At 50.8% G+C, this 16,932-nt stretch overlaps 1 protein-coding gene across 5 annotated transcripts in view; it reads left to right on the plus strand.

Moving 5' to 3' along the window:
- The first annotated feature begins 3,099 nt into the window (after positions 1–3,099).
- Positions 3,100–16,932, plus strand: part of PPARGC1B (PPARG coactivator 1 beta) — a 138,338-nt gene continuing 124,505 nt past the window's right edge. For 2 of the 5 annotated variants that reach the window (XM_003900348.4, XM_003900349.4), the window contains exon 1: positions 3,100–3,263. In XM_003900348.4, coding sequence (XP_003900397.1) covers positions 3,186–3,263 — 78 coding nt within the window. In that variant the 5' untranslated portion in view covers positions 3,100–3,185. The remainder of the gene's footprint in view (positions 3,264–16,932) is intronic. The other 3 variants (XR_002522810.2, XM_021939859.2, XM_009209372.4) reach the window with 2 other exon arrangements.

The raw sequence follows: 16,932 nt of genomic DNA on the forward strand, positions 1-16,932 counted from the left end.
AAAATAGCCTCAGAGAAGAGAAGCAAATGGCACAAGATCATCTAGCACCTCAGGCTTTTTGAGGGCTTTTTTTTTTTTTTTTTTTTTTTTTGAGATGGGGTCTCAGGCTGGAGGGCAGTGATGATCACAGCTCACTACAGCCTCAACCTCCTGGGCTCAAGTGATGCTCCCATCTTAGCCTCCAACGTAGCTGGGACCATGAGTGTGCACCATAACCCCTGGCTAATTTTTTTTTTTTTTTTTTTTTTGGTATTTTTTGTAAAGATGGGATCTCCCTATGTTGCCCAGGCTGTTCTCAAACTCCTAGACTCAAGTGATCCTCTGGCCTCAGCCTTCTACTGCTGGGATTACAGGCATGAGCCACCACACCCAGGCCAGGACTTTTAATCTCAGTTAAGAACTCACATTTTTCCACTGGCCAGAGGAACTTCAAATTCCTCCATGAGGCTGAGACTCTGTGAGTGACCTGTGATGAAGGAATTTCTGGGACAATATGCTTTTGAAAAGGAGGCTAGATATCTCAAGTGAGGCCCTTTCTCGCCTAAGTTTCTTGCCAGCCAGAAGACTGTTGTGAGGATACAGTGATTGGCGAGAAAGTCCTTGACATTGGGCAATGTGTGGCTTTTCTACCAACATGGGAGTTTTAAAAACAAAAAAGCCTCTGAGAAAGTGCTGTCGGGCCTTCCCTGGCAAGGCAATGAATGGCAGTTCTGCAAGGAGCAAGGCTAGAGATGGCTGGCTTTGGGAACACTTCAAAGTTTGGTTATCCAAAGTTTGGCCTCTGGGCTGTAAAGGACACACCACCAGTCAGGGGCCAGGCTGGGCCTGGAAGGGACATCTCCGGAAACCATCCCACAGGACTCTGACTCTGGTGCCCAGGAGAGTAGCAAAAAGATGGGGTCTTGGGAGAGTTCAAGTCCTTAGCGCTAATGGCGATGACATTGGTGATGTTGGTGATGACTATAGTGATGATGGGCATCTCCTGCCTGCAAGATTCAGGGCCAGGCAACTGACTTTACATAAATTGCATTGTTTCATTCAATCCATCCTCATAAGATCCCTATGTGGAGCAAGCAGTACCATTGCTATCCCCACTTTACAGATGAGGAAACTGAGGCTCAAAGAGGTTAAGTAAATGACCAAGGGCACATAGCTAGTTTGCACCAGGATTCAAATCTGAATGTATTGGAGTCCAAAGTAAGTCAGCAGCCTGTAAGTGCTGGAAAAAAGGCAAGTAACATTGGCTAGTGCCTTCAAGGGATATATATTTCTTATTCCCATTTTAACAGAAGGGAAACAGAACAGAGCGCTTAGCATATTCTCCATGAGGTCAGGCACTGGGCCAAGCACTTTACATATATTATCTCCTCAATCATCAAAACATCCCTATGAAGTAGGTGGTTTTTTGGTCCCCATTTGTGTAGATGAGGAAACCGAGGCCTGAGACTAAATGACTTGCTATGGTTCCAAATCAAGCAGTGTGACTCCAGGGCCCATGCTCTTCACCCCCTGAACAAACCAGATGTTCCAGTATCCAGATGCAGGGTTTAAACAGAACCCAGGACTCCTGACTCCTAGTCTAGGGCTCTGAGGCTAGAGGCAGGCTCTCTGTTGGAATGCATTGTTCCTTAAAAGCACACTGGCCTTAAGCCCAAAGAGTGAAATCACGCCCTGCGGTTCTGGGAACCTCAGACTGGAGAAGGAAGCTTTTGCCCTGGTGTTCAAGTCTCAGCAGGTGTGCTGGGGACTCTCCCTCTGTTTCCTTCTCCTGCTGGAAGGGAGCCCTTGCTAGGTGGGCAGGGTGGGGCAGCCCTTATGAGTGTAGGGTGGGAGGAGGGCAGGAGGCAGGTGTGCCCAATAAAACAGACCTAAAGCTTCCCGCCTTCTTGCCTTCATCCAGGCAGTGCCCTCATCTCCTGTCTGGCAAACAACAGGGCATGATGATGAGAGTTCAAGTTTGGAGTCAGGAGGTTTGAGTTCTGGTTCTGGCTCAGGCAGTCACTCCATGTACACACTGACAGTCAGTTTCCTTATCTGTATAATGCGTGGTGGTGGTGGCAGAGAATCAAAATTCTCCAGCCTTTTCAGTTAACACATCATCTATTAAGTGCCTACTATGTGCCAGGAACTGCGGATACAGCAAGTGCAAAAGCAGATTTAGGCCTTGCTTTCATGATGTTAGCATCTTGTAAGACAGATACAAAGATTAAGTCTTCACTGCAACAAATGTAAAATGGCAACTGTGACCAGCTTTTAGAGAAAAAAGGCCTGCTGATGGAGCTAAGGGAGCCCATGATGGTGGGGGTGGAAGGAGAGGAAATGGCTTGACAGTCCGAGGGGTAATAGGGAAAGATGCCCTGAAGAGATTACTAGGTGAATGGCTGCTGGGTGTACAAGCCCGTTGTGAGTGGGCCTGCGGAGGCTGGCAGGAGCCCAGCCCCTTCATGCATTGTGGGCATTGGTAAGAGAACTCATTGGAGTTTTTTGGGGGAAGGGTGTTGGGGGACGATGAGAGAGAGACATATATGATCAGGTTTAGCACAGAATGTAGGCAAACGCACCCTTCAAGTAAAAGATAAAAATGCCTCCTCCTCCAAGGAGACTTTCTTGATTTCTTTTCTTTTGATCTATGGTATTTCTCCCTCCTTCTCTGGCCTTGTAGCCTGGGTAGAGAAACTCAATCCTCCAGGGGAGTAAGACCTGAGCTTTCCCTTCCTGCAACTGATGTGCGCTGTAGCTTCAAACGAGGTCCTATGCCTTCTTGAGCCTCAGTTTCCCCAGCTGTGCAGAAGCAGGTTGTCTCGCAGGGTCCGCCCAGCGCTAACGCAACGTGATTCGTTCTGGCAGGAGCCGGGGCTGCCCGCATTGCTGCGCAGGCATCGGGCTGCTGGCTGGGGCACCGCCACCCGGCTGCCTGTGCTTTACCCCCTGCTGAGGGCTGCGGGAGCCGGTCGCGGCGCCAGACGCGGCGCAGGAAAGTGGGTGAGCGACCCCCGGCTCCCGCGGGCGCCGCGCGGCCCCGCCCCCGCAGCCAGCGGCCCTGCGGCAGCCGGGGGCTCGAGCTCCGCCCTCCGCCTCCCGCCGGCCTCACTCCCTCCTCCCTCCTCGCTTGCTCGCTCGCTGGCTCCCTCCCCTCGGGCCGGCTCGGCGTTGACTCCGCCGCACGCTGCAGCCGCGGCTGGAAGATGGCGGGGAACGACTGCGGCGCGCTGCTGGACGAAGAGCTCTCCTCCTTCTTCCTCAACTATCTCGCTGACACGCAGGTACGGCCGGCCGGGGCTGCGGGCCCAGGGCCAGGGGTGCTGAGCTGCGGGGGCCGCAGCCGCAGCCGCGGAGGCCGGGAGGCAGCGGTGGGCGCCCTGAGGTAACTGGGGGTTCCAGGCTGCAGAGCCCCCCTTCCAGGCGCCCTGCGATGCGCTTCGTTACCGGGGCAGGGAGCCGGAGGTTTCCCGGCGCGTGCTGGAGCGCTGGGGGCGCTGCTGCCGCTGGGGAGGGTCTAGCTTTGGCCGCTTGGAGTCTGCCCCCCCGCGGGCAGACCTGGGGGGTACCGCGCTTCCTTTGGGAGGTGTAGGCGCGCCACGGTGTGAGGTACCCTCAGGCTGGCGCTGGGTGCTGGAGGCGCGCCGTCAGCTCCCGGCACTTGCTGCCGTACTTTCACGTGGACTTGTGGCCCCGGCACGGGTGCTTGCTCCGGTCTCCGGAGTACCCTAGTCCTCCAGGCTCTAGTCACCCGAGTGCTGTTGCTGGCCCCCCTAGGTTTTCTACCCGCGCCCGCAGCGCGGAGTTTCCTGCCAGTTGCCGGCTAAAGGCATAGGGGTCTGCGGGGCACGTGGACACGCGGGCGGAGACAGCGTCTTCCTGGTTTCGCTATCGGGCGGAGCCCCCTGGGGGGAAAAGCCAGGCTGGATGGGGGCGGAAGGACTGTCTGGGGGCGCCTGGGTCCCCCTGCGGTGCGCGGCCCCGGTGCGCGCTCCACGATGCTGGGGGAAGGGAAGGCGAGGCGGAGTCCCAGGCTCTGGCTGAGCCCGGGAGCCCCACTGGCGACACGCGCGTGACAGGAGAGGGTGCTCTGGTGTGCCAGGGCGCGGGGGAGCGAGGAAGCTGGTGGCTTGGAGACTGGGAGAGGGGTGCTGCTGGGACAAGCAGCCACCAAAAATGTCAGCACGAGGCGTGCGCGCCCCCCACCGCTTCCCCCATTTTCCCCACCCAATGCCTGTTGCAAGCATAAAGTTTGGCTCCAGAGTTAGGGCTTTTTTTCTCTGGGCGCCCGGCTGCGGGTCATTGGGAAGCTGGAGATGCGGCGGAACCTCGGAGGAGTCCCCGGGTGCTGGCACACGCCTGGGCACGGAGAGGGGCAGCCGGGCGGAACCGGGCGCGGCTCGCGGGGGCTGATTTGATACCTGGAGTGGGAGCGCGGGTGCCGGCCCGTTTTGCATAACAGTGGAAGGGAGGGGGAAGGCGGAGATGGGGGGAGGGAGGTGGGAGGAGAGAGAGGGAAACTTTGCTTCTTGTTATAATCTGCCTGTCTTTGGGCGGCAGCAGCTGTCATGGGACCGGGTGGGCGGGGAGAGGCTTGCAAGCTGACTCCTTGCGGTGAAACGCGACTTGGAGGGGACGCCGCAGCCGAGACGTTCAGCTCCGGGCGGACTCCGGATGGCGACTTCGGGCTGGCGGCTGGGACGGCGTGGCGTGGCAGGGTGTCGCCAAGAGGAAGCCCGCCACGCGGGAGGCAGGCCGGCCCTGGCCCGCTGCAGACGCCGCTGCGTAGGGGAGCCGCTGGGCCGCGTGGTCGGTGGCGGGCGCGCTCGGGTGGGTTCGCGGCTGAGGCCGGAGGGGCTAGTGGCGTGTGATTGCGCTTCTCGAGGTCGGGGGTAATGTGTGCTGAGTAGGTTGCGCGCGCGTGTGCGTGTGTGTGTGTGTGTGTGTGCACACGCCGCGCGCGCCGGGCGCGTACCTTTACCTCTGACGAAACTGCGGTGGAGCTCCCGCCGTCGTCGCCGGGCTCCGTCACACGCCCCGCGCCGGTGTCTGCGCCGAAGGCGGGTCCCAGCCTCAGTACCCCCAGAGCCGACAGCTTGGGGCTAGCGGGCACTGAGTGCGGGAGGAGGGGCAGAGTCGCTCTTGGGAAGATTCTGTCCCCAGATCTCGAAATTGCCCGGGGTCGTCTCCGAATCTCTTGGCTGAAATGCGGATGAGGGAGGCCTGAAATAGCCGGAGACTTGTTCAGGGACCCATGTCAAGAACTGTCCGCTTTGGACCATACCCCGGATTTTAACTGGATCTTCAGTGTTTGGCTCAGCAATAATTAATTATTTTGCCCTTTAGCCGCCCAGCGAGCCTAGCTAGCAGAAATATTTCACCCAAGGAAACTAGAAAATTGAATAATCAGGTGTTAGCAGGAGCAGTGCAGTGAAAGTTAATCTGGGACGTTTGCCTTTTTTTTTATTTAACCACGTGACAGGCGGAGGATCTTCTGGTGATCTTTGCCGGCCCAACTTGGGAAATGTAATTGATAGGATGAGCTTTGAGCCGCCCCTAGAAGGCTCGGAGAGCCCAGCCGGAACAGGACCTGGGCGGGCCCAGTGTGCGCCTCCTCATTTTACAGTTGGAGAAAGAGGCTGCGAGGGGTGAGCGGCTTGTATGGGACCATGCAGCCAGAGGGTGACAGAGCCACCCAGGGCTCCTGACTCCAGGTCCTGTGTGTTACCTCGAAATAGCACTGGACTTGGAGTCAGAAGGCCTGAGTGGAGTCACCTTCCCCACTCTCTGGCTGGGTGACCCCGGAGCAAGCCATTTGAACTCTCCGAGCCTCATTTCCTCCATCTGTCAAATGGGGCTGGTGGTGCCGCAAGAGAATCCAATGGCCCAGTGGTGGGGGTGAGCATTGTTTTGCATGTGAGATGTTCTGGTTGTTCCTGCAACCCCCTCTCCTCCCCCAAACTTTCCCTGATCCTCCCCTCCTCCATCTCCCTTTGGGAGCTTTGGGGAAAGTGGATTAAATGGTAATTCATTGTCTTTGTCCCAAAAGATTGTTGTTGTCTTTGGTGGCTAATCCAGGGTTAGATTAGAGGGAGGACTTCTGTTTAGAAGACTTAACTTTTACCCATTGGGGCCAAAGTACGGAAATTTAGCAGAACAAGGATTGCGAAAGTTTCTTGGAAAGCTTTGAGGCATGAATCCCAAAGGACTGTGGGTGGCTTCACCTTTGTTCAGGCTGTGCCCCTGGCCCAGAGTGCCCTCACCCACCCGTCCTGCATGGCCTTCTCCTCTAGTAGGCTCTCCCAGCCCAGCTCGTCATGCTTTCTGTCCTCTGGTTTTTTGCATCTGTGTTATACAACCAAGCGCTTTGTGTAAGTCTGGTGTCCAGTAAGATTCTGGCACTAGGGTTGTGCCTTTTATCATTGTGCCCGCAAGGCACCTGTCAATATGCTGAGCCGTGTTCCTTTGCTTAGCTCTTGGCTAGGCACATGGATTACAGACAGGGTCGCAGCTGGGTCCTGCCAAGCAGAAGCTCCCAGGCTGGCAGGGGAGACAGCTGGGCAGTGAGTGTGGGAGAGAGGAATGCAGAGGGCTACAGCTGTGGGCAAAGGCTTTGGCCCCAAAGGCCACAGAGCAAGCCCACACTAAATATGGACTATTTGGAGTTGCTTAGGGCATCAGTCATAGATGCACAAAATGTCAGAGTTGGCGGCGGGAATTTTAGAAATCATCTGTTCTAACATCTTATTTAAAAATATTTAATTATAGAATTGTTAGAAAATACTGCCAAGCATAAAGAAAAAAATGAGAAATATGTAACATGACCCGAAGATAACCACTGTTAATTGTCATGTATATTTCCAGACTGTTTCTTTCCTGTTCAGATAGATCACATCTTATTTTTAAAAAATGGAGTCGCCGGGCACGGTGGCTCACGCCTGTAATCCTAGCACTTTGGGAGGCCAAGGCGGGTGAATCACCTGAGGTCAGGAGTTTGGGTCCAGCCTGGCCAACATGGTGAAATCCCGTGTCTAGTAAAAATACAAAAATTAGCTGGGCATGGTGGCACACGCCTGTAATCCCAGCTACTTGGGAGGCTGAGGCAGGAGAATCGCTTGAACCCGGGAGGCAGAGGTTGCAGTGAGCCGAGATCACGCCACTTCACTCCAGCCTGGGCAAAAGAGCGAAACTCAGTCTCAAAAAAAAAAAAAAAGGAGTTATCCTGAATATACTGATTTGTAACTTGGAATCGCACTGTTTTGTAACTTGTTTTTTTTCTCCTCCAAACAATATGCTGTGAACATCTTTCCACATCAGTAAATATTCTACTTAGTATCTTAATGATTATATAATGTTTCATTGAAGATTGAACTGAAATGTATTTAATTAATCCTTTATCGTTACTCATTTAAGTTGTTTAATTTTATTTTGCTATTGTAAGCAATGCTAAAACGAATATCTTTTTGTGTATGTCTTTGTTCCTTCCTTTACATTCCTAGAAGTGAAATTACTCCATCAAACCCATTCCTGGATTCTCTTCTAGAAAGATTGTACTTATTTGCGTACCAGCATAGTCTGGGAACACCTTGTTTCCTATACCCAGATAACTGTTGATATTTTCATTGTTTTTCATTTTTACCGGTCTGTTCATCAATAAATTCTGTTACCCTTATTGTTTGAATGTGCATTTATTTGATTACTTGTGATGCTGAACTTCTTCCGCATATGATCATGGGTGATTTGTGGTTCTGAGTTTCTGAACTTGGCCCATTTTGTAATTGGTATCTTGTCTCCTCGTTGTTCTAAAGCTGGGACTGAGCACCCAGAAGGGGCCCCTGCCACATGGAGAACTGGGAAAATGGCTCCACACACCCCTTGAAGCCAAGGCCAACTTCTTTTTCAAATCAGTTTGTGAGTTTGGACAAGTGTATAGTGTGTGGGAGAAGGTTGAAGCGTAGCCTTCACTGGGTGCATTTGCCCATTCTTCATCTGTATAAGACTTAGGGAGAGTAACTTCTTCACCTGAGCCAGAAGGGGTCATGTTCACCAGAGACCTGGGCTCCACTTTCGTTGGGATTCCCTGGCTGGTGCTAATGATCAGGATGCCTGTGAAACCCAGGAACGGCAACGGCCCAGCAGCTGGGCCATAGGGGCTCATATTTCCTCTTTACTTTGGGGCCCTGGTCTTAGCAGCTAGTGCAGGCCAGGCAGAAGTTCCACTATGCCACGTGAGTCACCCTCTTCCTTCTTCCTTTGAAATAGAAGAAAGACTGGCTCGAGTGAGAAGCAGCCTTGCAAAGGGGGCTCAGGCTTGAAATGCATTACAAGAACATTGCAGTGTTGATCCTTGCCTTCTCCTTCATCATTGTCATCATCAGTGATGTTTACTCAGTATCCCCTAGACCCCATGCAGTTTACTGAGCCTTCTGTTTGCACTACTACATTTCATGCTCATAGAGATTGTGCAAAATGTAGGTGCTGTTGCACAGTTGTACAGATCTTACAGTTTCAGAGAACTCACTGACTTGTGGAAGACTAATTACCTTTGAGTAAGTAGAAGAGCCAGCATTAGTGGGCAGTGTTCCCAGACTACTTGACTCCAAGCTCCTTGAAGACAGGGACTACTCTCGGTTTTTGTTCATCGTTGTTTTTCTAGCACCTTGAGCAAATGAAGCCACATTGATTGTATAGAGAGAATGCAGAGGCCGGGAGCGGTGGCTCATGCCTGTAATCCCAGCACTTTGAGAGGCTGAGGCGGGCTGATCATGAGGTCAGGAGTTTGAGACCAGCCTCAGCAACATGGTGAAACCCCGTCTCTACTAAAAATACAAAAATGAGCCGGGCGTGGTGGTGTGTGCCTGTAATCCCAGCTACTCAGGAGGCTGAGGCAGGAGAATCGCTTGAACCTGGGAGGCAGAGGTTGCAGTGAGCTGAGATTACGCCACTGCACTCCAGCTTAGGCGACAAAGTGAGACTCTTTCTCAAAAAAAAAAAAAAAAGAGAGAATGCAGAACAAGTCTCTCTGCTTCTCTAGGCCTGTTTCTCAATCCTTGAAATGGGGATAATAGGCCCTAACTCTCAGGGTTGGGAGTGAAATAATACAGTGTAACTAAAATGAGCATTCATCTGCTGCTCATAAAACTTGGAATAATTCTCTCTTTGAAACACTTTAGAAGGACAGGATAAAATATGGAGCTAATTTTCATACATGCAATCTTATTTTGCATAAAAAAGAGAAGCGTAATTCTTATTAGAGAGTCAAGGGTACCCAAATAAAGTCATTTGGAAGAAAATGATCAGGGTCAATTTCTATCTGTCTTCCTACAAGGTAGTCAGAGTGCCTCATATCCATCCCATTGATACTCAGCTGATGCAGAATTGATTGGATTGATCTTTCTGTTCTTCTCCCCTTCTGATCTAGGTTTTTGTCTGTAACTAGATTCCTGCAGTTACTACCAAACAGATCTTTGCCGCACCAGACTTTGTCTTCTTCCATTTGTCCTTAGCCCTGATGGCAGATCAATCCTCTTAGAGTGCATATCTGACATCACTCTCTTGCTCACACATCTCCCATGGCTCCCGAGTACATTTTTTTCTTTTAAGACTTTATTTTTTTAGAGCGATTTCAGGTTCACAGCAACATTGAAAAGAAGGTACGGAGATTTGCCATATACCCTTGCCCCCAACATGCATAGCCTCCTCCATTATTAACATTCCCTACCAGAGTTATAGATTTGTTCTAAATGATGAACCTACATTGACACATCGTTGTCACCCCAGAGTCTGTAGTTTACATAAGGGTTCACTCTGTGGGTTTGGACAAATGTATAGTGACAGGTATCCACCATGGTTACATAACATCACACAGAATAGTTTCACTGCCCTAGAAATCTGCTCTACCTTTTCATTTCTTCTGTCCCCCAACTCCTGACAACCACTGATCTTTTTACTGTTTCTACAGTTTTGCCTTTTCCAGAATGTCATATAGTTGGAATCATGCAGTATGCAGTGTTTTCAGATTGGCTTTTTTGTCACTTGCTGATGGGAATTTAAGGTTCCTCCATGACTTTCATAGCTTGATAGCTCAGCTCTCCAATATTTTAAAATTAAAGTCTAAACTTAAACCTGATTTCCAAGGGCCTTCAGGTACTTAAGTTGGAGAGTTAGGCCCTTGACTTTGTCTTGAGCTGTCTGCTTTTACTTTGGGATCCTGTACTTCCCCAGGAAAACCCTGAATTTTCCTCCTGGAGGCTTAGACTCGGGCTGCCCTTTTCTGTGTCCTCCGTCTCCATTTCCATGATTCATCCTGCGAGCCGCCGCTCACCAGCCATTGTTTTGGCAATGCCTTCTCCCTCACCTCCAAGCCAGCTGTTCCATCTTCTGTGTGGCAGTATGCAGGGCCAGCAGAGCACTGATCTTGGAATCCCCTTATTGGGTTTGAGTCTTGGTTCTGCGATTTGCCAGCTTTGAGGCCTTTGGCAGGTCACATAACCTCTCTGAGCTTCTGTTTCCTCAAGTGGGAAGATATGATGATTATGATTGTTGTGAAGAGGCCAGGCATGGTGGCTTACACCTGTAATCCCAGCACTTTGGGAGGCTGAGGTGGGTGGATCGCCTGAGGTCAGAAGTTCGAGACCAGCGTGGCCAACATGATGAAACCCCGTCTCTACTAAAAATACAAAAGTTAACTGGGCATGGTGGCGCATGCCTGTATTCTCATCTACTTGGGAGGCTGGGGCAGGAGAATCACTTGAACCGGGGAGGTGAAGATTAGGAAATCACTCCTGGACGTTAAGCTCCACAAAGGCAGGGATTTTCGTTCATTTCATCCACCTTTTTTTTCACCACAGTGAATAGATCAGTGCCTGGAACATAACAGATACTTAATCAGTCCTCATTGAGTGAATGAATATGCTAGACTATGAGCCTCTTCAGGGCAGACGCTGCTTCTTGTTTTGTATCTTCAGTCCGAGTGTTCCTGAGAAGGGATGGACTAATCCAAGTCTGGTGGAATGAACTAGAATGTCCTCTCCCCACCACCATCTCTGCCATTTTAATGTATTCATAGCCTACCTGAACTTTAAGCCCCTCTCGAAAGCCTGCACTCTCTGGAAAGCTTTTTTTTTTGAGATGGCATCTCACTTTGTCACCCAGGTTGGAGTGCAGTGGTGTGATCTCGGCTCACTGCAACCTCCATCTCCCAGGTTCAAGCAATTCTTCTGCCTCAGCCTCCCGAGTAGCTGGGACTACAGGCGTGTGCCACCACGCCCGGCTAATTTTTATATTTTTAATAGAGACGGGGTTTCACCATATTGGCCAAGCTGGTCTTGAACTCCTGACCTCGTGATCCGCTTGCCTTGGCCTCCCAAAATGCTGGGATTGCAGGCGTGAACCACCGCGTCCAGCCTCTGGAAAGCCTTTGAAGCTAACTTCTGCTTCCACCACCCACGTGGCTTGTGCCACTTACTATCCCATGGTATCTGTGTTTGCTTTTATTCCTACAACTGGATTGAAAGCTCTGGGAGGACAAGAAATTATTTTTATCCTGGACTAGCACTGTGGTTGCCTAGAAGAGTGTTTTATATGTTTCAATGTCAGGTTCTCTGAAAAGAACTTTGTATTTTAAATACTTGACTATGGAAAATGTCAACTCATACAGAAGTAGACAGTAGAGAGAACAGTATGGTGACTCCCCATTCCTCCATCACCCAGCGTCCACTGTTGAAGACTTGCAGCCACTCTTATGCCGTCTCTATGTACAAGCCGTCACTCCATCTGTGACTATTTCACTTTGTATCTGTGAAGAGACTTCTGAGTGCTATTGCATGGATTTCTCCCAATAACTGAGACTGGCTTTTCCCATTTTGTAGGTGATGAAACTGAGGTGCAGGGAGGTTACGTCAGTTGCTCAGGGTCTTGAAGCTAGTGAGCGGCTTACCTGGGATTTGAACCTTCACCGTGAGCAGCTCCCTCTCCTTCCAGGCTTGGGGCAGGGGGCCCTTGGAGATATCAGGTACACCTTGCCGTTTCCAGAAGAGAGGACACTGAGGCCCAGCTGCTTGGCTGGAGGAGGCCCAGGCCCCTGACTGCCTGGCAAGTTCATTTCCAGTGTCAGGTTTTGCGAGGTGCGGTGGGCCTTAGCTCTTGGGGAGGGCCAGGGTGGGTAGTCCTCTGAGAGACACCATTGCCCTGAGTGGCTGGACTTTGGGTGGCTGTGGTACTGTGGGGCAAGGTCTACCACCACCCTGGTCAGACTGCATTTTCTTCCTACTCTTGTCATTCCTAAATCCCAAAGGTCCCCCTTGCAGTTGACCACGAGTTCTCTCATGAGATGCTTAGGACTACCCAGTGAGGGAGCGGGAGCCAAGGGGTCAGCAGCTGGGATCACAGAGCTCAGAGAGGAGGGGCCTGGCCTGAGGTCACCCAGCTGGGCACAGGGTTGACAGGCTCTTGGTGGCATCTGGATCTGTGGGCTCCCACCCTGTTCTTTCCTCAGGACAGAGACCGAATTGCCACCCAGGTCTAGAGTAGGAGACCAGAGACGAGACCTGAGAGACTTTCACAAATGGTGGGATAAAGTCATTGATTAACTGTCTCCAAAGGCCTGTGATGACTGTTTGGTGTTTTAGGTAAGAAAACAAACATTTGCCCTAATTGTTTGTTTTAGTGGCTGTGAATGCTAGGATTGGGTTCTGCTTGGGGCAAAGCCCTGGGAGCTTGGCAGAGAATTTCTTTGGGCCTTCTTTTTCTATCTAGGAAATGGGACTGATAGTAGCATGTATACTCTGAAGGCTTTTAGTGAAGAATAGTTGAGGCAATGTCTATAAAGTGTTCAAAAATGCTCAATGAGTAGTAACCCTTGTTATTATGAAAAAGAGACACATATAATGCAGACTCTGCCATTTGTCTTCCCCCTGAGCTCCAGGTCCTTGATTTAGTCAAGGCCCTGAGGTTCCTCTTGTAGTGTTTTTTCCTGTCTACTTCTGGGGCAGGTGACGAGGGATCCCATCCAGCCCTAGCAAGTGTTGCAGTACTGACTTAGGAAACCCATCTAGTGAGATGCCACTTGAAGGGAGAAGAAATATCCAGTAGTGGTTAAGAGCTCTAGGCTTTGGAGTTTTAACTGCCTGTGGTTTAAATCAGTGCTCTACCACTTACTAGCTATGTGACCTTGGGCAAGTATCTTAACTTCTCTGACCTCAGTTTCTTCATATATGATCCCTCAAATTGGGGGTAATAATAGTGTGCTCTTTGTAGGATAACTTAAGATAGCTGCAGATAATTAAGGCTTGCAGCTTCACCTGACATATAGTAAGCGCTCAATAAATGGTAGTTGCTAGGATGATGACAACGATAATTATGTAAAAATAGGAAACACCCAGATGTCAATTTGAGCTTTCTGGGAGTTGGGAGTGCCTTAGAGATGATCTTGCTTAATGCCCTTACCTTGAAGGAAGGAAACAGACTAGAAACAGATCAGAGGATGCCTTCAGGTCACTCAGCAGAGGCAAGACAGGGCCCTCGGCTGCTGTCTGCTTGGTCAGGGCTGGCTCTGAGTAGCTGGGACTCAACTGTCTGGGACCCACTGTCTGGGAACTCAGCCGGGCGAGCCCTGCTTGGCTGAGAGATGGATGCTCCCCGACAGCTCTGCAGCCGTATTTTTTCCCTGTGATTGCCTGGCAGAACATAGTCATTTAGCAGAGGGAAAGTGAGGAGATGTTAGAAACCAACCAGGCTCTGAGCAGTTGCAGCAGCCGGCCCACGAGTCGCTCCCTGATGTTGCCATGGCAAACAGCCTTGGCAACGTGGCTGCTCACGCCTTTATTTCTGGTCTCAGGCTCTTTGCAAGGAAGTATGGTACCCAGAACACTGGGGAGGGCCCTGCCTTGGATCCTTGGCACTGAGGGCAACCCGGCCTTTATGCTGCTGGCAGTCCCAGGCCATAGCAGCCCCTGCTCAAAACACCTGCAGACCTACCCTGCATTTGCAGAAGCAGACTACTGGGTATGGGATTTGAAGCCTCAAATGCCCATTTATCTGACTATCCATCTATTTGTCAAATACTGCGTTTGGCAATGCCATACTGTTCCCACCACTGCAAGAGCACAGCCACATAATATTCTTTTTTTTTTTTTTTTTTTTTGTTTTGGTGAGACGGAGTCTTGCCCTGTTGCCCAGGCTGGAGTGCAGTGGTGTGATCTCGGCTCACTGCAACACCCTCCTGGGTTCAAGTGATTCTCCTGCCTCACCCTCACGAGTAGCTGGGATTACAGGCATCTGCCACCATGCCTGGCTAAATTTTTTGTATTTTTCGTAGAGATGGGATTTCACTATGTTGGCCAGGCTGGTCTTGAACTCCTGACCTCAGGTAATTCAACCCTCTCGGCCTGCCAAAGTGCTGGGATTATAAGCATGAGCCACCATGCCTGGCATAGCCACATAATATTCTTAACATGAACCCTGGTGTTAAGAGTTCCTAGGTAGGCATCATCTTCAACCATGTCCTTCAAGATGATGATGATGATGATGGTGGTGGTGATAACAGTTAACAGCTACTATATCCCCTTCAAGAGATCAGGTCCTATGTCACATCCTTCACACGTGTAATCACGTTTAATCTCAGAGGAACCCCATGAAGCAGTCCCACTGCTATCCCCATTTTACAGCTGGGTAGACCTAGGTCAACCCAGAGTTTGTGGTGCTGGTGCTGCTCTGCAGCTCCTCCCCTATACCAGGCAACCATGGGGGCCCCACCATGAAGTGTCTGTCCCCTCTCCGTGCCCCTCTCCCACCTGCACCTGCACACTGCAAGGCTCAGCTCAAGAGATGCCTCCTGTAATTCCCCCTGTCAGAACTGGCCGTTTTTGCTCTGTGATCCCCACAGTCTGCTACAAACACTTTGTGTTCCCTGCCTTCCCTTAATACTCTGCCACTCTGGTGAGTTTATTTCTGCCCTCCAGCCATCCCAAAACAAAACAGAAGGGCAAACTGCCTAAGGAGGAGAGCTTTGACTGTGCTGAGGAGTTTGGACTTGGCAGGCAGTGGGGAGTTGGCAAAGAGTTTTATTATTATTATTATTCATAACAGTAATAATATAAAAGAGCCAACACTTAGAGACTTGTTGATATGTGCCAGGTACTAAGCTAGGGCTGTTAGGTGCTTTATCTTGTTTAATCAACTACCGGTGAGGTTGGCAGTATGGCACATGAGAAAACTGAGACTTGGAGAAGGTCAGTGACTTTCCCCAAATCACCTAGCTAGCAAGTAGCAAGGCTGGGATTTGAATCTAGGTTTGTCTGACTTCGGAGCACATGGTCCTAACCATTGCAGTGTGGCTAATTTGGCTGAGCACATAGAAAGGACTGGAATGGGGTAACAGGAGGCATCTGTGGTATGGCTGGGGTGGGTGGTAGGGCCTGTACCCTGCCTCAGCTGTGGGGCTCAGTGGAAATCACTAGATATAGGTAAGAGGGCAGAGGGCTCAGAGTGGTGCCCTCATAGCCGAGATGGGGCTACAGAAGAGGATTTATATGGGGAGAACATCCATCTATTCAAGGCCCACTGTGTGCCAGGTGTGTTCCCTACTCTGGCCTTCCCTGGAGCCTGGTTAAATGTAAACTGTAGCCTCATCCCTTTATAACCTTTGTTTATGTGTTTCTTCTTTTTTTTTTTTTTTTTTTTTTTTGAGGCAGATTCTCGCTCTGTCGCCCAGGCTGGAATGTGCGGTGGTACAATCTCGGCTCACTGCAACCTCTGCCTCCCGGGTTCAAATGGTTCTCCTGCCTCAGCCTTCTGAGTAGCTGGGATTACAGGTGCCCACCACCACGCCGGGCTAATTTTTGTATTTTTAGTAGAGATGGGATTTCTCATGTTGGCCAGACTGGTCTCGAACTTGCGACCTCAGGTGATCTGCCTGCTTTGGCCTCCCAAAGTGCTGAGATTCCAGGGCTGAGCCACCGTGCCCGGCCATATTTATTCTTTACTGTTCCCTCTTCTCTATTCAGTTGGGACTGGAGCTCATCGAGCTGGTTTTCCATCAAATCCCCCAGTGACTTAACAGTCCCTGGCACACTGTAGGCCCCCAATAAATAGTTGTTGGATGACTGAATGATGAACAAATGCTGTTCGATCTTTCACGACATTTGCCTGACGTTTGCCTGACCCCAGAGGTCCTTCTTTGTGCCTGGAGACGTGCTAGGATATGTAGGTGAGGTGAATGTGGCAGCATTGTACCAGTCCCCACAAGGAGTCACCTGCCCTTGTCACCAAGATAAGCCTTGCACACAAAAGATCAAAGGCAAACACTTCGTGGAGCCTCCGGAATCCACTATCAGAATACACCTGCAGCGCACAGATCTTTGTGGAATGATAAACCACTGCTAGGAATCCAGTCTGTTCCAGGGCATGGCTCTGCCTCCACTGCGGAGGGGCTCAGAGTTTCAAGAGTCTTGGTATCTGCAGGGAGGTATCTGGTCAAATGTTCCCACATCTTCCCAGGGTATTGAAACCAGCACTTTACACTAGGCCTCATGCCCATGACCCACCTACTTACTCCAGAGTGACTAGGCAGGCTGCCTGCACTCATGAGGAAGGAAGAGAAATCCAGGGAGGTGAAGGGGCAAGAGAGGACTTGGGGACCAGTGACCATAGTGCCCAGCCCAAGAAGATGAACTCCATGCTGCGTGGATCTTCCCTTGCTTAGAATCTCCTCATATGTTGCACCCGGCACCTTTCCTGCTTAGGGCCAATTTGCTCTTAGTTTGCACACAGTTCTTACAAGCTTGGCAGTCATGTCGGGCAAGGCCTCATGACATGAGAAGCAGCACATTGGTTCTGTTAGCGTGTGCCTATGTAGGCATGGGGTGAGAGGTAAGGATCTACCAGAGGCAGACACGTGGACTGCAGCACCAAAGCCAACCTGGGGCCAATTAGTGAGGGGGCTCAGGGCTCCTG

The sequence above is a fragment of the Papio anubis genome, chromosome 5, assembly GCF_008728515.1.
Source record: "Papio anubis isolate 15944 chromosome 5, Panubis1.0, whole genome shotgun sequence".
In the NCBI taxonomy this organism is placed as follows: Eukaryota; Metazoa; Chordata; class Mammalia; order Primates; family Cercopithecidae; genus Papio; species Papio anubis.